Genomic DNA, 20,114 nt, shown 5'->3' with positions numbered 1-20,114 from the left:
CATTCTGTTAGTATTCCATTTTAGGTCTAGCTTGTAAACAAGGCTGATTTTATCTTCAAATTTCTTGGACGGGTCACTCTAACTTTTGCCCCTGTTATTTCTCTTGAAAATGAGTACAACGGTCGATGAGTTTGGTGATTCCTTAGAGAAGACGCATGGTCACTACTATCCGGTGTTTACCAGAGAGCGGCGAAAAGCGAAAACAGAGGACCGAGCAGGCGCTGGGTTTGAACCTTGATGAGTATACTGAGACTCATGGGCAATTGTTTTGAAGCCGTGTCTTCGTTTTCTGGAGCAGCAGAATAAAGGAAGAAAATATTCCTGCAATTGACTACTGATGGTCACGCTACAATGGCCAAACAGAAATTGATCCAGCTATTGAACAGCCAGCAACCCAGATGGAGAACACGCTGGGTTTTCGCCACGTATTACTAGATTAACAAACAGGCCTGTACGAAGATGTACGAACATATTGCTTGGCTCGACATTCCGACTGGAAATAATGGATTGGCAACACATGCAGCTTGGCGCTATGCTTTTCTTATCATATTCCATCTGCCGTAGAAGAAAGTAACTCAATCTATTACCATAACATACTTGTCGCTAACCCTGTTCAATACATAACATTCTGCAAGGACAGAACTACTTCCAACAACAATGGACGCTCAAATATACCGAATATTAAAACCGTTAAACCAAATATTAATCGCATAAAATAAAATTTCCTCAAAGATATATAGTACACAGTGCGGCCTCAACAAAGAGGAGTAACTAGGCTGTCAGTGTGCCTCGAATAGTCCGCTTCACATATTTATCCATCAATTCTCCTATATCAGCCAACACAAATTTACAGATCACCTGTCCGAAAAACTCGCTTGCTCTTCGCACTGCCAAATCGACTCGTGCTTTTGTCTGCGTCGGTAAATTGTCTGTTGAAAGTAGACCCGGGACTTGTTCAATAACCTGCGCACGGTAAAACAAGACTATGAGAACATTGGCGTACATACTAAGTGGGCCTCGTAGCGATTCTTCCGCGTCTTTGCCATCTGAACCCTTGCGGGAAATGTAGTATTCATTCGTTGTTCCAGTGTGGGATTGAGCTAACGAGGTTGTACTGCCGCCGGCCCCTTTGGGTCCAGACACTGTCCACGACTTGAACTTTTTCCAGCTCAGAAGCTTCTGCGAAGATGATTCACTTGCGACTGAAGCGCTTCTTTCCGAAGATGCATCGCTTCCTGGACCCGAATGCAAGGTCGCTGGCGCAGCTTTTCTAGTCGGCGTGAAAAAATCATCTCCGAACGCACCAAACCCGTGAGTATAATCAGAACCTTCCGGAACCAATATCGGTTGTAGCCGCGTTTCAATCTTATGCATCACGCGTACAAGGTCCAAAATTCCTTGTACTGATGGATCATCTTCGAAATGTAGTAGTGCACAGTTCATGCTCTCGCAGGCTGATATCTTCTCCTCCAGTGACCGTAACTTGACACCGGTGTCAAGAAATATTTGCGGAGATAGTCGCAAACGACCGGTTATGAGCCCACCGCTGGGACTAGTAAGTGCAGTATGGATATTGCGCATTAGCCAAAACGGACGTGCTATTGGATCTGCAGGACGGAGTGGGGGGGTCTCGTGGCTGCGGATCGTATTTGCCCTTGCAGAGGTCGAGATCGACAGACGGGACGACGCCGGTGGACTGAAGGGAGTGCCAATCGTCGAGAATGAGCTGATCGAAGTTGACTGCGAAATTCGCGTGTCTTTTGATTTATGTGACAAGGAAGTAGAAGATATCGATGTGATAAACTGAGATCCGGAAGCTCGAGGTGAAGCCAAACTTGTCGCAGATGCCGGCGATGCCGCACCGGTAGATGCATTAGAAGAAGATGACGGTGAGGATGCGGTTCGTGAAATAAGTGGGTTGAGAGATGAAGTGACTCTACGAGAACTGCTGGAAGATTTCACGCTGCCTGGCGAAGAAGACGATCTGAGAAACGTCACTCTGGCTGGTTTTGGCGTTGCTGTCATATTCTGTGTCAACGGTGATCCGGAGGAGTTAACTGAGGAAGCTCGTCGAAGAGCTTGCGTCCTAGGCGAGCCCTCAGCATCAGCCGGTAACGCCGAGAGAACTCTCCTGTGCCTGCTTGGCGATGACTTGCTAAAGGTTTCGACCGTGGCTGTCGATTGCGAAGTAGGAGTACTTATATCGTCTGGCTCCGTTGCATCCGTGACCTCCTCCTCGCCATATTGAACTGATGCCGCCGACTTGAGAGGACTAGCTGGTCTAAATACGGGCGATGGGATAAGTGCGGTCGACACTCGCTGACCGAGGGGCTTATCATAGTACAATCCCAGACCATTCTCAATTGCGCCTTCTTTAACATCTGCAGAGCCAGCATCGGTGTCCTCAGCATCGGTCTGGCTAGCAACACTCTTCCTTTCCGTCACTATTGCGCGAACTTGCGGATGTCCGAAATGTGCTTTCGCCAGTTCTATATCAACATCGAACTCTTGCAGTACCTGACTGACGCTCATGTCGGCCTTCACTTGGTCTTCGGTACTCTTGTGAAAAAGAGCAAGAGACTTCGCAATTGGAATTAATTGCCCGTCATTGTTTCGCAGCAAATAGTCTAGAGAAAAGATGATATCTTCTGCTTCTCGCAACTCTCCACCAACAGTCTCAAATTGCCCTTCGGTGATACTGAAGGTTGGACTGAGTGGCTCAAAGAAGGTATCAGAGTCGTAGAACTGCAGAACGTTGTTATTGGTTCGAAGTGTATCAGCCGTTGTCGGGGTGAAAGCAGACGGAGAAGACGGTCTACTGCTGTTCCCACGATCTGCCATGGATGTCAACGGCGACACAGCTCCGCTTGCCGACGACATCGATGACGATGAACCACGTACATTCATACTGCGATGCCATCGAACAGGCGTGGCTAAGATGTCGTTGGCTTCTGTGTACTCTGGTACCTCCTCTGAAGAAAATACATCGCGAAAGGCGAGCGCTGACGAATCCTTGTTACTTCGGATTCCGACATCTTGTGCGTAAACGAGACTACTCCGTCTCGAAGGTAGCTCGCTGGACAATGACGTCTGGAGGGATTGCGGATGAATCCGCGATGAAGAAAGGGATGGCATTGGCGAATTGGGAATGCTCGCACTACCATCTGATGCGGACGCGGATCCTATACTAAGCTCGGACACGCGACTTCCGTAGACGTCGTACTATCATCTAATCAGCATACCGGCATAAACGAAGACGGGAATCATACTATCTTTCGTAGTTTTGCTCTATATTCTGCTTTATTTGCCCTACCTATTACTATTTGAAGCAGGTTGCACGCTTCAATATAGGCCATTTTCGCTAGCGGCTCTGTTAGTCACTGACCAAATGCAAGTTAGAAATAGAGGATACACACCACCCTCGATATTCCCATCGTTATCAAGCAGCACAGCAGAATTTGCCTTTTTCAAGGCGCTCAACTAGATAAGTTTTTGCTTAGCGACATGACCATTCGCTGAACGAACTACGGTTGCATACCATGATCATTCTACTCGGCGGACTATCGCTCGCGACTTCTTCTAGCATTTCCTCGTCTGCGTCGTCCATGTCATCATCCTCGTCGAGACGCCCCGCAAAGAACGTGTCGTACACCTGCCCATTTTCCACAGACGGCATATTAGAGAGTCTCATTGACAACCGATCTATGTCGTAATTGTCATACGTATCATCACGGTGGACCAGTGATTGTTGGAACATCTCCGGCGGCTGCCATTGTGTTTCAGTGGCATTGATGCCTGAATGGTTCGACGTGGCAGGTTGAGTCGACTGCATTAATACGGATTCGGATCGCGTGCGATAAAGTCGATATGCCCAATTGACTGTCTAGGATGCGGGAATAACGATAAAGACCGGAGGAACTCAGAACTAAATCACCCGGGCTAATCGTGACATGGTGGAAGTAGTGGCTGTAGAGCAAGAACGCAAATGCTTAATTCGGTCAGTGTATCCGTTCGGTGAGTCAAGCTTGCGTGGGAATTTTGCGCCGCCAGCGAAGCGAGCAGAGGGATGCGCGGCCGCTAGTATTCCACAGAGTGAGAATCTTTGTCGGTGAGAGGCGCTTCAAGGTGGTGGACCAGATAAGTTCACGATTTTTCGTTAGCTGGCGGCGTTTTGTGGTCACGGCTCACAAATGCAAAAGGAGGTACAGGCACAGGCACGACCCACAACGTGCCGAGTCAGGGGGCGGGCTCAACGTGCGTAGCTAAACATATACTTGAGACGTAGTTATCGATTAGTTCGAATATATCCATTATGTAGTCCCCTTCTCGCGACCCAGATGCATTCCGATTGCAAATTGGTCCTCATCTACTTCATGGCAGGTTGTCGCCAATGCACATGGGTCGCCGTCTACTCTATGGTATACTTCTGTAGCCTAGCACTTCAAACACATTGAAATAATAATACATTCACTCTATCGTATACGATTTACAAGCGCCATTTTAGTACAACAACTGTTACATGTACAAATACTATCAACGGATCACGTTAACCAATCTAGATTACATAATCGCCGCCGACGTGGGAATAACGCCATCAACCCAGCCCTCATCACTGCTCCCTTCGTTCTTTAGGCGTTTTCTATCCGGTCCAGCTTCTTCCTCCTCCGAGCTCGATTCCTCGATATCCTCCTCCGCGAATGCAATCACATCGGTGTATTTCCCAATCAGAAGCTCATTCATGGTCTCGTACTCCGTCTTTTGCACGTTCCCGTATTTCTTGCGCGGGTTCTTGCCGCCATTGGATTGCTCCCACATCGGATGATTCGAGGACGTGAGTACGAGCGAGTTCTTGTAATACCAATCTGTGATGAATTCGTCCATGATGGGGACAATGGGGAATACTGTTTTTGAACCCGCGAATGCGATGGCCGCGCGCACACGCTCGCGCACTTCGCGGTGGCCGAGTAAGTACACATGGCCACCACAAGCTTCGCCCACGCCGACGAACACGAAATTCCGGGCATCGGACAGGTCGAGGTAGTTATCCCAGACATATAAACACAGATCCTGCAGTGCCGCCTGTACATTGTACCCCTCATCTTCCTGGTCTGTGAAAACCGCGGGGGCATTGATATCCACGACGCCATAGCCCTTCTGATGCGCCCACTGGATGTATTTAATCTCAGCGTCCATAACAAACGTCTCATGCAAACTGATCTGTCCCGTCACAGGATCAGGCTCCGTCCACACGTCTGGCGGGTCATGCACAATCACAACCACGGTCTTCGCGGATTGAAATCCCGGCGTACACAGCACTTGGTCCTCAAAAGACCGCGAAATCCGGTCCCGGAAAATTGGCAGCTTGGTCATACTGAAATGTGCGAATAACTGCGACGCCTGGTATCGTCTTATGATGTCCTGTAGTCGCTCGACAGCAGGTGCTTCAGGAAGATCGTGAATCATGTGTCCGATCTTCATGCATTTCCAGAACCGAGCTTGCGTCCGGCTGACTTTGTCGACCGTCTGGACAGCCTCGGGGCGTGCGTAGACATTGGTTAGCGGGATTGGAGCATCGCCTATAAGAACTTTTGTCACCCCGAGTGCCGAAGTCGCGATCGAATCGAGATTGTAGCCACCCTACTCAAGGTTAGTCGAGTCGATTCCAACGCTAAAACTACCACACAAAAAAAGTTCCCTCACTTCAAGGACAACCGCGAGCTTGCCATGCGCAAGCGACTTGAGCATATGCGTCATATGCCCATAAGCCGCTGGCGACACAAAACACTCCCCAAGCTCATCTCCCGGCGCGGCATCAAACCCAGACGACAAAATCACGAGGTCAGGCCCAAACTCCTCTGCGATTGGCATCACGGTCTTTTGAAATGCGTAAATGTAATCGCCGTCGCCCATTCCGCCACATGGCCAGGGTATATTCACATTGCGACCCTCGCCTGGGCCTTCGCCGACTTTGTCATAGTTGCCGAACGTGCCGCCAGGGTAGAATTTTCCGTTGTCGTACCGGTGGAGTGATATGTATAGTACATTCGGGTCGTTGTAGAACGCGCGCTGTGTGCCATTGCCATGATGGATATCCCAGTCGAGAATCAAAATCTTCTTCACCTGCTCAGGAAACTCCTTCAAAATAACCCTCGACGCAACCGCGACATTGTTAAACATACAAAACCCCGCCGGCTTGTACGGTTCGGCGTGGTGCCCGGGTGGCCGGACGACCGCGATCGCGTTCTTTACATCGCCGTTCACGACCGCCTTACACGTATCAATCACGCCCCCGCAGCTCAATTTGGCACAAAACCACGACTCATTGTTGAAGTACACGGAGTCCCCGTTGTCGGTCTCCTCCACGAGCTCGTCCTGGGTCATACTTGCCGTCCTTTCAATGAAATCCCAATGCTTAATCTCATGCACAAGCGTGACCTCCTCCTTTGTCGCCTCCCGCGCCGGAATATGCTGCATCAATTTTCCCCCAATATGCTCTGCCCCGCTTGCGCCCTTCATGTCCACCAACCCCGCTTCCGCCAACGCCTTGTATATTCTGTACACCCGCCGCGGGTCTTCTGGGTGTGGATCAGTGTAGTCGTATGCATTCGTCACGATCTTGGCGTGGTATCGCATGCGCACGTCGTAGCATAGCCCAGTCTTGAGACTGACGTAAGGTAGTGGGTCTACGATCGGAGACTGTGGAGAGATTGTTGTGGTTCCGATGGGCGATGGCGCGCTGATGGGCGCGATGCCATTCGTGATCACCATGTATGCGCAATAAACTAGTAAAGGACAAGTATATAAATGCTCCGTGGGTCTATAGATCTAGTCTAATTTCTCACGGTTGTTTGGCGGAACAGAAGGAAAGTCCAAACGACTTATCGAGTCATATACTTCTCTAGCTTGGGAGCAGGACACACTAAAAACAAAATGCAATTGCGGATGCTTTCAAATGCAATTTTTGTCGTGCCAGGTCTAAGCGCCCAGTGACGGTCTGGACGGGTTGTTGAGGAAATGATGGCGCGGGGAGTGAAGGCGGAACAATGTTTTTAAGATCTCGATATGTAGTGATGCTGCGGCGGCGAGTGGCTACAAAGTCTACTACCGGCGACGCGTCGGACCCGACAACCCAAGCCCCTGTCTAACGAACTAGCTTCGAGCACCAGTGTGAGCACAGTAATTCAATAAAATAAAATGAAACCAAATGACTACATGTATCTTAACTATATGCCAGTAAAAGGGTGATTTACACTTATACTGTGTTGCAAAATTTTCATTAGATCTGCGTCCCAGGCAATACTATCAAAGCAAGCTGAATCCGCAAGTTACATCCCAAATAACTAGTGACATAAACATATATCTTAATGTGTTCGCTTATAATATAAAGACAAATTCATTCTTTTGTCTAGTTTGGTATTATAGAATACGGCTATACATGTCGTGAGAAAATGTGGAAAGATAGAAGACCATCAACCGCACGCTTAAGCCGACTTGGCGTCAACGCCCGCGATGTACACAAGCAAGTCGACAACACGCGCAGAGTAGCCAAACTCGTTATCGTACCAAGAAACGAGCTTGACAAAGGAGTCGTTAAGAGAGATACCAGCCTTGGCATCGAAGATGGAGGAGTGGGTGTCGCCGACGAAGTCCTGGGAGACGACATCATCCTCGGTGTAGCCCATGATACCCTTGTAGTCGGTCTCAGAGGCCTTCTTGATAACGGCCTTGATCTCGTCGTACTTGGCGGGCTTCTCGAGACGGACAGTAAGATCGACGACGGAAACGTCAGTGGTGGGGACACGCATGGACATACCGGTAAGCTTGCCGTTGAGTGAAGGAATAACCTTGCCGACAGCCTTGGCGGCACCCGTCGAGGAAGGAATGATGTTGCCAGAGGCGGTACGGCCACCACGCCAGTCCTTGTTGGAAGGACCGTCGACGGTCTTCTGGGTGGCGGTAATAGAGTGGACGGTGGTCATGAGACCCTCAACGATACCGAAGTTGTCATTGACAATCTTGGCGAGAGGAGCAAGACAGTTGGTGGTGCAGGAAGCGTTCGAAACGACTTCGTATTCGGACTTGTAGGCGTCGAGATTAACACCGCAGACGAACATAGGCGCATCGGCAGAAGGAGCAGAGATGACGACCTTCTTGGCACCGCCAGTCAAGTGAGCCTTAGCCTTGTCGGTAGTGGTGAAGACACCAGTGGACTCGACGACGTAGTCAGCCTACAGAGATTAGTACTGTTACCATAAGGATAGGCAGCCGAATACATACGCCGACAGAGGCCCATGGAATAGCAGACGGGTCACGCTCGCCGAAGACCTTGACTTCCTTGCCGTTAATGACCAAAGCGCCGTCCTTGTAGGAAACGTCACCCTTGAAACTAAAGCATCGTTAGATTCTGAACGGAGGAGGTGTAGGTGGAATCAGAGCTGCGTGACGTTCACAGAGAGCGATTGTTATGCTGATGAGCGCATTGGCCTGGCCAGCTTTCATGCGATGGTCAGCGTCCAACGGGGTCCGTAACGCCAGCTTTTACAATGACATCACGAAATGACCACATTTACGCTACCATCTGCGCAACCGCACATACGTGTGTTTCGGCTGAGTTAATGCACTTGATCATTGACTCAACCTAGATCCGAAGCTCCATAGATCTTGATTTGGACGAGAAATGAATTTGAACTTACCGGCCATGGGTAGAGTCGTACTTGAACATGTAAGCGGCGTACTCGGCATCAATGAAGGGATCGTTAAATGCAACGACCTCGACATCATCACGGAGGAGGGCGTTTCTGAAGACCTGGAAAGAGCAGGACGTGAGCACTGAACATTCAAGAGCTTAATTGCATCAAGTAGAGGTTCCGATTTGACACAAGGAAGGAAGGTAGAGAAACTTACGATACGACCAATTCTGCCGAAACCGTTGATTCCAACTTTGACAACCATTGCGAATGTGGATTAGATAGTAAGATAAATAACTTTGACCTGGGAAGGGCGGAGTATACAATTAAGATGCCTGAGGCGAAGGGAGAAAAGAGAGAAGGTCGGGGCGGGGCAGTTCGGATTATTATAAGCTGCAGAGGCGACGGAGGAGAAGAGAGTTGGTGGGTAGGTGAGAGCGTGCTGGAGAGTACTGTGAGGTACGGATGGCAGCATCGAGAACGAAAGGCCGAGCACATTATTTTATTCGCAACTACTTCCAGCGTACTAAGTACATAACATCATTGCTCAAACAAGCCTCCAGCCGAGCCGGTCACTTCCCCAATAGCAAAGTAATTCCCAGAACGTCATCCTTTTTTTCTTTTAATTCTGTCTCTGATCATGATGAACCCACACAGTAGCTTCCATCCGACTATACTGTTGCCCTACCTTTAAGGTCATGCATTTAAAAGGTCTAGCAAAGTAGACAAGCTGACGGGTACCCAGCAAATTGATAAACTACGCACCGCCACGTCTATGCGCCGCCAGCGCCACACCGCTAGCCACGACTGACGTTTCGTTTCTGGGCGACTCTCCCAGCATACGGGACTGTGATTGGCCCGCAGCCTTGTTATGACGCACTGAGCACCCCAGCTCATTACTACGCAAGGAAAAATTTGCTTCTGCGGATCAAAATGATGGGCGTTCGCAGATGTAAGGATTTAACGATGGGGCGGCGGTTTTGCCAATGCCGCAGTTGATAATTATTATTCGCCCCGGTGCGACGTTTGATTTGAACATTTCACTATCTGCACAATTTACGCCGAATAAAGCAGCTAACGGGCAGACGAGATCAGCTATGAACGCAGGATGCAGTACAGAGGGCAGGCTGGTTGTGTGATGTTGGCTGATAGCAGCGTTGAAAAGGGACAGGGCCAGTAATTCTACTGATGGGGGAAGTTGATATGTAAGCAAGTGCGACCGCTTCAGTAAATTGATGAGCATGCATGCCTCAAGCGACTGATTCGTCGTCTCGGCACACCGAAAGATAGAGTCGATTATGAGTGGAAGCTGTTTGATCTCTCTGGTTGCAGGGGCTGGTACCGAGGCAAATCATTAGGGTTGGTTCATTATATAGAGTGCTAAGAAAAGGGTTTATGGTGTCAGCACGAAGGGGCTCGTGGCCACACTCAGGGGGCCGAGGGAAGCGCAGGTGACACTTCGCTTGCGTTACGTTCAAGACAACGATAGTGATCGCAAAGAAAACAGGGCCGCCGAGGACTGAAACCGGGGCAGATGGCGTCAGGGGCGACTGCGCGGCGTAGCGATGATCACGCGAGCAGAATGCGGGGAGAGAGAAAAAAAAAAGCAGGCACGCGCCCTGGTTATTTGTTTGTTCGCAGGGCAATCCGGGACATCTCGGGATCTCTGCCGGGTCCTTACATACAGCCGACAAGGGACGCGCCCTTAGCGTTCCGATAGTCCACGCCCGCTTTCCGAATCCCGAGCCGCACGTCCGCCTGCTTATCATTATTATTGTCTGTAACTAACTTATTGATATTTTATTCCCCAAAAGGTGTTGCTCTCCTCTTCCGGCTTCTTTCATACCATGTTCCGGATCCTCCCGATGTCATGTTATGCTTGTCCCATTATTATTGAGTTGAACCCTTGTACCGACTTCCGCTCGTTACGCAACCAAGTCGGCATTCTCCATCATCGCCTTCGCATCAGCCACAGGTACCACCGAATGTCGTTACCATCTTCACTCTGGACGCTAATACTAAATGTATATTACTTCAGCCATGATGGTCAACTTTGTGTTATCCTGAAACTCTATATTCGCTGTTGTGTGAATTAATTACGAATTGTCATACCGATCCTGTGTTCCTCACTTTATTGAAATGGAACAACTGATTCGCCTGTCCTTCCTTTAACCACCGTTGAAAAAGGTATCAATCAGGTCTTGAATTGCACATAACAATTCCAAGTCTGCGACTATCGGCAGCACCATTTTCCTTTCCTCTCATGATGGATTTGGTTAACCATGCGTTCGATAGGTGCCAGATCACTCAGGAATCAGTTCAGGAATTTGAAGCTATCATGCATCGACTACATAAGCACCTACAAGATATTTGCCAGGCACAAGAGCAATCAATACAGTGAATATTCAAATAGACATCTTGTCAGGATGCCCCTGAACCAGAGTGGCATACTGCAAATGCAGAAATACTTGACAGCAACGAGCACTATTCCTAAGAGTGACACGATAGTGTCTTAATACCGAAGTAGATTTCTTGCTATATATATATATATATATACTCGGTTTATTAAAATGGTCTAGGAGAATCTCGGACTTCCTTATACCCTAACCCGCAGAGTGTAGCAACCCACTTCGTCCTTTTTGTAACTTATATTAAACAAAACCAAAACCACAGGCAACTTGAAAGAAGTAACAAACCTGACACTACTGTCATGCGACTCTATATACTCTGGTAGGAGACCTTCCACGGTTTTGAGATCGCCGTTGAAAAAACTACAGCATTCATTGTGCATTCTCAAAGCCTTCCATCCGGGTTAGGGTAACCTTGGGCAACCGCAACGCAAATCGCTCTTGGCAGACGAGAGAAATACCGTCCAGATCGAATACGCTTCAAACCCCGTTGATCCATTGTGTTACAGAACATTCGATAGGAGTAGCAAAGATTACTGTGGATTTGATTTTCGGCCTGCGAGCTGCGATCTACGCGATACGATGGCGGCCCCGGAAATTGTAACCGTCGAGTTACCAGAGGAAGAGACTGAGGTACGTAACCATATTTTTGATCGTTCGATATATAATTGTTTATCTTTACCACGCCTTGAACTATCGTATTATTGTGGATGCAGTAATTGACGTTGGGATGAGCAGAATTTCGGGTTTATGGCACTTGGCAAAGATGCGATTTTGACGGTTGAGAATGCCATTGAGAATCCTGTTAGTTCATCGAATTTACTAAGCATTGCCAATGGGCGGGGATTATTTGCTATTGCAGTTACTGGAGGTAATAAGTCTTTACTTTTTGTTTTTTTTTCAGCAGTCGGTGTGAAACTTGTAGATGCTAATCCTGAACAGGCTTCATCGTGAGTTCAACATCTACCCTCCGCCAGAAATTTTCCGACGCGGACAAAACCGTGCGGGGTCTCGTGCACCGCGTTCCTGAGCCCCTGCAATTCTTGACGTTTACATCCGATGAGCAGCATCTCATTGTCGTCAGCCAGGCAGGCGGTACGGCGTGGTATTTTGTCGACGATTTGCGACAGGAAGGTGCAAAAACACGGGGATTCTTCAAGAAGGGCCCGCTGCTGGATATTAAATGCAACCCGAGGAATGGCAAGAGCGCGGCCGTGTTGGCTAGTAATCGGACTGTGCATCATATCGATTTGCCGAGTGGTTCGTTGACCAGGTTGTCGCAGGGCCAAGCGACGTCTTGTAAGTTTGATTCGAGAATATAATAGTGAGAGGGGCTACTGATGTTTTGCGTAGTTGATTGGGCGTCAAACGGGCAGCAGGTTATCGTCGGTGACACCGACGGTGTCTTGACCCAGTATACCATCGCCGGTGAGGCCGTCGCGAGGGTCATCCCTCCTCCGGATATAGAGGACAAATTCGGTATGCAAGCTGCTCATGTTCGAGTGCTGTCAAGTACTAACAGTTATTTCAGTCATCTTCGTCTTATGGATCGAACCCCATAAATTTCTGGTCATCTACTCCAAACCACCGGCCCCAAAAGTCCACGACTACGAATTATACGTCGTCAATCGAGAGCCCAACAAATTCACATATTCAAAAATTTTCGACTCATGTCCGCCCTTCGGCCTCACATTCCGCGAAGGCTGGTGGTACTCCGTCATCATCCGCAACTGGAACCGAGAAATATTGCCGTTCTTGATACTTTTAGCATCCACGCCGTCAATTGATATTGCTCTCATGACAGAGAAACACACGTTTTATCTCCTGGACGATACTAAGCGCGCTAGTTTACCGTTTTACCATGACAAAGACACATCACCAGTCGGCATGGCTCTGGATCTCACAGCAACAGACCGCATCCTGAATCCCAAACCTGGCGTTGAAGACGCACCTGCATTGCCGGTCTTGTGGGTCTTGAATAACGTTGGTCAGTTGAAGGCGTGGAATGTGGTCTGGGGAGCTGGGGTCGCAGAGAAGATTGCGGATGTGAACGGTTTGTTGGAGAAGCATAAGCGGATTGTCGAGAGCGCGGCTGCTGCGCCGAGTTTGGTCTCTCTACCATCACCACCACCGCCGGCGGTTGCCGCGCCGGAGCCTGTCAATGCTGGCCCCACTCCAGCTCCTTCACCAGCTCCGGCTCCTGCTTCGTCTCCGGCTCCTACTTCAGCTCCGGCTCCATCTACCGAGGCTGCTTCTGCAGACGCCGGGCAGGCGGTAACAGACGAACAAGTGACTGTTGATACGACGAGTGAGGAACCAGAGTATAAAGTCGATAAGAAGCCCGATGAAGCTCCAAAGCCGGTGCCAGAATCTATACGAGAGGCGGAAGCGCAGCCAGAGGCTACGGTATACGAGAAGGCGACTACAGAGGAGGACAATCATGTCGAAGGATTGAAAACTGGATCTGCACCGGTTCCTATCGCTGAACCCGAGAACAAGCAAGAGGGACCGACAGAATTAGAAGCAGCGACTGACAAGAAACAAGAGCAGCAACAGGCAAGTAAGTCTTCGATGTCGCCTGCTGCACAAGCACCGCCGCTTCCATCTCAACTCGCTGGTTCAAACGTAGGGTTTTCAATACCATCGTTCGGGCAGAAATCCGCCACAGCATCAACTACGCCGCCACCTGCTCCAGTAACTTCCGCGCCTTCGATGTTCTCGCAATATGCTAATGCACCATCGTTGATGGAGGCAAAGACCGGAGGAGGTGCCCCTGCAGCGTTTGCTGGGTTCAGTCAAACTCCAGGGCTGGCATTTGGTGGCGGAATTGGACAACAGGCTCGAATCGCACCAGTAAGTATCCCACCCGTGACATCATCACCAGCACCATTCGGCGGCCCAGCATTTGGTCAACCGGGGTTGTTCGGGCCGAGTCCATTCGGTGCGTATGCGAATCGCCCTGCATTCTCGTTTGGACAATCTTCATTTGGCCAACCGGCTTTGCCTCAGGCTGCGATAAAACCACCTGGCTTCCCAGTTCCACCGCTGCCAACTTCCGGCGCATCACCGTTCGGACAATTCGCTAGTCAACATCAGGCTGGTGCGTCGCCATTCGGACAATTAGTGAATCAGCAACAGTCGGGATCCGCGTCATCATCGCCCTTCGGACAATTGGAGAACCAGCAGCAACCTTCCTCATTCACACAGCTAGAAAACAAAGCTTTGCAACCGGCAACCGCCCATGCGGTGTCAGCAAGGACTGAACCGAAATCGACGGTGTCACAGGGTGCTGCTGCCTTTGGTGCTAGGTTAGGGCCCACGCGCGATGTCGCGCCCGACGAGGAGATAGAGAGTGACTACGAGGACGTTAGCGGTGAAGAAGAGTATGCTGAGGAGGGCGAAGAGTATGATTCTGGAGATTATGACGAGAACGGCGAAGAATATGATGAGGAATATGATGAGGAAGGTGAAGAAGGCGAACAGGGCTACGATGAGGAATACGAAAGTGAATCCGACGACAATGAGGGCGTCACGAATTTACTGGCGCAGGCAACGGTCGAGGAAGCGTTTGCCCAGAAATCGGTGGCTCTGGAACGGACTCTTTCAACTGGTTCGTTGCGCGCTGATGCGAAGGAATTCAAATTACCTTCCCTGTCGACGAGTTCCCCCAAAGGCGCTGGATCGGCGACGATGGAACGAAGTTCGTCGTCGACGACATCGCTGAGATTCGAGGCGCCGGAGTTTGTGTTTAAGCCTGCACCGCCTGCGGCAAGCACCTTGCCCATGACGTCTGCATCAGAGACACCGTCGGCCGCGTTTGGCTTTGCCAATATGCCAGGAGTTGCTCCACCAAAATGGTCACATGCGATTGAGATTAGGTCCCCGTCCGCTGATGGCAAGGTTGCGACGAAGAAATCAGATGTAAATCTAGTACCAGCACCGGCCAGGTCAACAGAAGAGCCGAAGAGTGTCCTGTCACCTGCGACTGCTGCATCGTTAGTTCCACCTTCGAAGGAGACTGCTCAAGGGTTCTTGGCGGCCAGTCGATTGTTCTCGTTTGAGGCACCTAAGAAAGGCGAAGAACACGGCAATGAATCTGCAGCATCAAAGGCTGACGAGGTTGCCGAGGCGTCCATATCTGTTGAAAAACAGAAAGAGTCAACAACGAAGACGGCTGACGAGGATAAGAAGCCAGGCGGGCTATCCCCACCAGATAATGATGAGACATTTACGCAGGCTGGATTTGCAGCGCCAAAAGCTGAAACACCTGCTTCGGCTCCGGTGTTGGCAGACCAAGCGAAACCAGCTGCTTCGTTTGCTGCACAAATGACGGATAGGGCAAAGTCCTCTACCCCGTTAATTGACATTGAAAGCAAACCGGTTACACCCATGCCCCAGAAACCTGCAGAGATGATGCCTGAGACCAGTGACGAGGTCTCAGAGGAGAATGTTCAGGCGGAGAAAGTTGATGATGATGAGACGATGGAAAGTGAAGATATTGATTACGCATCTGAAGCAGGAGATGACTCCCTGCTGAACATTGATGAAACACCGGTTAATCTGAAGTTTTCGAACGTGCCGCCGCCAGTGCCGGAATACTTGCAGATGTCCTCTGTGGAGGAATACAAAAGCAAGGAAACAGTATGTTTTGACTATCGTACTACATTCTGAATTTATTCTAACATACGCAAATTAGGGCCTCGCAGAAGTTTTCGATCAGATTTACCATGATACAGCAAATGAGTTAGACATTATTCGCAGAAACATGTCTCGGCTTTCGAAATTTCTCGAAGTTCATACCGCGCAGCATTTGATCAGACACAATAAAGAAGACTTTAATGAGCCTGATGAGTGGCGATTGGCAGAGATTAGCAACATGACGAGTATGATCGACGAACTGATGCAAGAAGCTCGCAACGTCAAAGCTGAGGATTGCAAAGACGAGACTGGCTTGCACGAGGTTGAGGCCGCAATTCTAAAACGTACGTTGCACTTACTTTTGGTATTTTATAATTGTAAGGAAGATGCTAAATTAGCGATAAGTGGACTCAAAACTGACGACGGCTGGCGAAGTGCTCAAGCAGCGCTCCGATCCTAAATACGCCGCCCGTCTGAAGACCCGCCCGCTGCCACCCGACGCACTCGAATTACAGCGCGAAATCCGCCAAAAGACGAAGGAATTCAGCAGGCACCTCGACGAGCTCGAACGAGAAAACACCCTCGTCAAATCTAAACTCAGCGCAGCTGCCAACAACGGCAGTCTGGGTGCGGATATGTTTGGTGCCGGGCCGTCAATTGATGGCGTGCAGAAGTCGATTCAGCGGATAACGAGGTTTGCACAGCGGCGCGCGTTGGATGTGAGTAATCTCCAGAAAGTCCTCGACGTTATGCAAGACGAGAATAATATTGCTGGATCCCCGCGCACGCCCGGGACACCGCTGGCGAGCTCTGGCTCTCCGTTGAATAGGGGAACGCCAGGGTCCATTGTGTATGCGGGTACGCTAGCAAGGTCAGACAACGACTTTGGGGGCAGTCCTCAGAAGTTGAGTATTGACGAGGAAACAGTGGATGAATTGATTGCGCGCAAGAAAATGAGGCGCAAGTTCAGGCAGTTCATGCTGCAACGCCCGGAGAGCGTCGTGTTTACCAATGAGGTGTAGGCGTTTTATTTGACAAGATTTGTACATTAGTGATAAGCGTTAGACATGATTATGCATTGTAATATAGTTTGAAGGTTGGATAGTTGGCTATCTCTCAAATTTCTTTATGGGTTCAATTTTTGACAACAGCCCTAACCCACAGCGCGTGCCGCCCTAGCGTATCTACGAAGGTAGCTCAATCACGACCACAACTAGCAAGCGATTCTTCAACTCTGAAGACAGAGCAAAATAACAGAAGTATGGATCCACAGTTCAGTTTTCTGACAGTCTTGGAATCAATTGATTACGACGGTACAGAAGACGCCGTTGCGGTGGCGCTGAAAGAGAAGGTGCTCCCGATTCTACAAGCCAACGCGACTGCGATTACGTCTAGCAGTGAGGGATCGTTGAATGTTAATATCACTGGAGCTAGCGCTGAGAGTAGTAGGAGCGGCAGTAAAGATGGTGGAAAGGAGGGTAGTGCCGGTGGAAGTAGGGACACGGAGAAGACGTTACTGCCGAAGTATGTGATTGCGAAGAAGCATCAGGATGATATTCTCACGCAGACTGATCCGGCGCGAGTGTCTGCTCTATGGATTCTGGCACTGTATGGCGTTTTGGTATTTTGACACGACTGTGGTTGGCATGAGTTGCTAATGGAATGTTAGGACTGCGAAGTTCGGGAATCAGACAGCTGACATTTCGGAGTTTTTCTCGAATGTGAATAGGTTGCTTGACAATATTTCCGGAGCACAAGCGAAGTTGGTTCCGGAACATTGTGGGTGATGCGTTTAATTACTGGTAGACGGATACATGTTGACTGGTTGTAGATCGTGCACTACTATATATGATTGTCGGGGCGTCTGATGCTATTGAGAACGTGAGTCCTTTTCTCAGGCTATATGCATCGCATTACATGAGTACGGATTGACTGATATGTCATAAAGCCAAATTTATTACTGCGGCCATTGCTTAACGCAGCATTATCGTTCTCACCATCACACGACATGCTCTCGCCTGCGCACGCACTGTTCCTGATTCAAGCCCTCAAGGCGAAGCAATACAAACTAGCTCTACAATTATTAAAATATGACGTGGATAAGTTTGATTCAGCGGTTCGTATTATTTGTGGGTTTTTAATTGTTCTTGTAGATACTGACCAGCGTTTAGTACGGGCTGACATACCAAGATCACCTCCGGTTCCATTACTACGGAGCAATGGTTTTCATCGGCATGAAGCAGTACGAAAAAGCGATTGAGTATCTCTCTATTGTCCTTTGCGCGCCGGGATTCCCCTGCTCCATGGTGCAAATCGAGGCGCTGAAAAAGACAATATTATTACAATTAATTCTCTATGGAAAGGTACGCTTACAGCAATTTCAGTTTTCCGAGCCGTATTCTAACGTCGACACAGCACGCCCTCAGACTCCCACGAATGGCAAATGATTTCACCTCACACAGCTACCGCGCCTTCGCCCGCCCCTACGATCACTTTGCGGTGGCATTTGAAAACGGCGACCCAACGGTGTTGAAACTCGTGTGGAACCAAATCAACAACATTTTCAGTGCGGACGGCAATTACGGATTGGCATTGCATTCGTTGACGGCGTTTCGGAAACAGCGGATTCAGAAGCTGAGAAAGACGTTTATTACGGTGCCGATGGAGTATATCGAGAGTAAAGATATTGATATTCTTGAGAATGGGCCCAGTACAAAAGGGTTTGTCCTTGCGATGGTATGGTCTATTTGTCAAGTGAAGTAGGATGTAACTGAAACGGTTTATAGATCGAGGACGGCGATCTCAGGGCCAAGATTTCGCAGAAATCGAGCACATCGCCGATCATTGTGGTGTTCCAAGACGGGTCAGTCACAAGTTCGCATCTCGACGAGCTCGAAGCGAAACTAGATTCCGTGCGACTGTTAAACGAGAAGATCGCAATCGCAGATCGCGAGGTTGGACAGTCGCGGGAGTATTTGAGCCGGAAATTGCAGAGCGCGAGTGCGCCGGGAGGCTTCCTTAGCCGAGGAGGCGGCTTGGAGGACTTGGAAGGGTACGACGACTCGATGATGGAGTTATGAACATGCATTGTTGGTGAAGTGTGTATTTATAGAGTGCAGATAGAGCTTATCTGCGATGCGTAAATATAACTTGCATTTGAAATATTTTAGGTCAGAGTTAATTCCAATCGGGATAACCATATGTATTTACAAGATCACTATATATACAATAACCCAACTTGTCGCACTTCTCCTCTCAGATATGGTCGTCAGCCTTTGCTCTCTGGAGTGTCAGTACTCGAGCTCCTCTTGTCATCCGGTAATCCGAGACTACCCCAATTGTCCTTCAACATCAGTCCCCTGCCAGGCATCGTTAGCCACCATCTTAGTCCACTTGACATTAAAAAAAAGGAATATGTACCGCTCCATGCGACAATTCAAGTATTCCTTCGCAAGAAGCCTGCAATCGGCAGGTACTCGCTCCCTTGAGCGCGAAGACCTTAAGCAGTCGAGATATATTTGCATGTGGTTTTTGCACTCGCCGTCGTGGTCTAATGGGAACGAACCGCGGTCTGGTGGTGTTGGCTTGAACACTTTTGTGTCTGTTAATTTTGTGGTTCCTTCGTTAGTATTATTGTTTTCTATTATGATAATAAGACGAAGAAGAACGATAAGGAGTTGAGGAGTAAGCAAAATGTGTGCGGAGATGAAATTGGGGCTCGAGGAGAGAACGATGTACATACTTCCTGATGCGCCTCCGAAACTCATTATGATTGTTGTGCGCTAATTAGCTGTTTGTGGATTGGCCATCGATCCGGCGATTGATCAAACTGATTGGACGCTCATCTGCGTCCTTGTATTTCAGAAATTGTAAGAGGGGAAACAAGTGAGGTCGGGTTGTCGCGATGACAAACACCGCAAACTCCCAACTCCGAGCTCACCGACGCGCTGATTTTGGAGGTCACTTTTTGTAGCTGCGAACCAAATAACGATGAAAACGCATTAATGCTTTGCGGTCTGGCGTGACTAAAAAGATAGATACGAAGTGTATCCGAGAACTTTTATTGCTACATTACTGCTCTAACTAAACTTACAATAATTCATCTTAAGCGACCGCTACTTTGGATCAAAAGTACTAAAATGGCAAAAAAGGCGCAAACAGAACTGACAAGCAAAACAACCATTAATTAAAGAAAGGAAAATGCCGCTCCCGCATCAAGACCGCAGCATGTATAAACATGAAATTCGGCGATGTTGTTTCCATCCGATACACGCAAAGACACACACTCGCCGTTTCATAAACAAATCATTCTTGCTTTTGCCGTTCCGCTTAACGTCCGTCGCTCGATATCCGTCGCCGTGATTACCGCTTTACCGTATAA

General features: G+C 49.1%; 6 protein-coding genes across 6 annotated transcripts; 2 read left to right on the top strand and 4 right to left on the bottom strand.

The window, feature by feature from the left end:
• Window positions 1-573: 573 nt before the first annotated feature.
• On the bottom strand, window positions 574-4,177 carry V1513DRAFT_446781 (uncharacterized protein). Its single transcript, XM_066898318.1, has 4 exons — window positions 3,539-4,177; window positions 3,417-3,480; window positions 3,270-3,361; window positions 574-3,222 (listed from the first exon to the last, which is right to left on the bottom strand). Exons 1-4 carry the CDS (start codon window positions 3,830-3,832, stop codon window positions 772-774), a joined length of 2,901 nt encoding a protein of 966 aa, XP_066752910.1. The 5' UTR covers window positions 3,833-4,177; the 3' UTR covers window positions 574-771.
• Window positions 4,178-4,361: 184 nt separating this feature from the next.
• V1513DRAFT_416235 (uncharacterized protein) lies at window positions 4,362-7,155 on the bottom strand. The gene is made up of 2 exons (XM_066895836.1): window positions 5,701-7,155; window positions 4,362-5,637 (listed from the first exon to the last, which is right to left on the bottom strand). Exons 1-2 carry the CDS (start codon window positions 6,766-6,768, stop codon window positions 4,561-4,563), a joined length of 2,145 nt encoding a protein of 714 aa, XP_066752909.1. The 5' UTR covers window positions 6,769-7,155; the 3' UTR covers window positions 4,362-4,560.
• Window positions 7,138-9,129, bottom strand: V1513DRAFT_485436 (uncharacterized protein). Its single transcript, XM_066900472.1, has 4 exons — window positions 8,905-9,129; window positions 8,694-8,806; window positions 8,278-8,386; window positions 7,138-8,228 (listed from the first exon to the last, which is right to left on the bottom strand). The coding sequence occupies exons 1-4, from the start codon at window positions 8,950-8,952 to the stop codon at window positions 7,482-7,484; spliced, it is 1,017 nt and encodes a 338-aa protein (XP_066752908.1). The 5' UTR covers window positions 8,953-9,129; the 3' UTR covers window positions 7,138-7,481.
• Window positions 9,130-11,543: 2,414 nt separating this feature from the next.
• Window positions 11,544-16,950, top strand: V1513DRAFT_446767 (uncharacterized protein). The gene is made up of 7 exons (XM_066898317.1): window positions 11,544-11,728; window positions 11,834-11,966; window positions 12,038-12,394; window positions 12,449-12,574; window positions 12,627-15,736; window positions 15,792-16,077; window positions 16,139-16,950. Exons 1-7 carry the CDS (start codon window positions 11,678-11,680, stop codon window positions 16,753-16,755), a joined length of 4,680 nt encoding a protein of 1,559 aa, XP_066752907.1. The 5' UTR covers window positions 11,544-11,677; the 3' UTR covers window positions 16,756-16,950.
• Window positions 16,951-18,950, top strand: V1513DRAFT_446762 (uncharacterized protein). Its single transcript, XM_066898316.1, has 7 exons — window positions 16,951-17,341; window positions 17,403-17,512; window positions 17,565-17,614; window positions 17,682-17,849; window positions 17,905-18,096; window positions 18,149-18,469; window positions 18,520-18,950. The coding sequence occupies exons 1-7, from the start codon at window positions 16,995-16,997 to the stop codon at window positions 18,811-18,813; spliced, it is 1,482 nt and encodes a 493-aa protein (XP_066752906.1). The 5' UTR covers window positions 16,951-16,994; the 3' UTR covers window positions 18,814-18,950.
• On the bottom strand, window positions 18,838-19,752 carry V1513DRAFT_401331 (cytochrome c oxidase assembly protein cox19). Its single transcript, XM_066895504.1, has 3 exons — window positions 19,476-19,752; window positions 19,154-19,334; window positions 18,838-19,092 (listed from the first exon to the last, which is right to left on the bottom strand). The coding sequence occupies exons 1-3, from the start codon at window positions 19,498-19,500 to the stop codon at window positions 19,002-19,004; spliced, it is 297 nt and encodes a 98-aa protein (XP_066752905.1). The 5' UTR covers window positions 19,501-19,752; the 3' UTR covers window positions 18,838-19,001.
• Window positions 19,753-20,114: the final 362 nt, after the last annotated feature.

The sequence above is a fragment of the Lipomyces chichibuensis genome (assembly GCF_038497645.1).
Source record: "Lipomyces chichibuensis strain CBS 12929 unplaced genomic scaffold V1513scaffold_21, whole genome shotgun sequence".
NCBI lineage: Eukaryota > Fungi > Ascomycota > Lipomycetes > Lipomycetales > Lipomycetaceae > Lipomyces > Lipomyces chichibuensis.
Note: the sequence above shows the minus strand (reverse complement) of the source record. Positions and strands in the feature narration are given on the sequence as shown.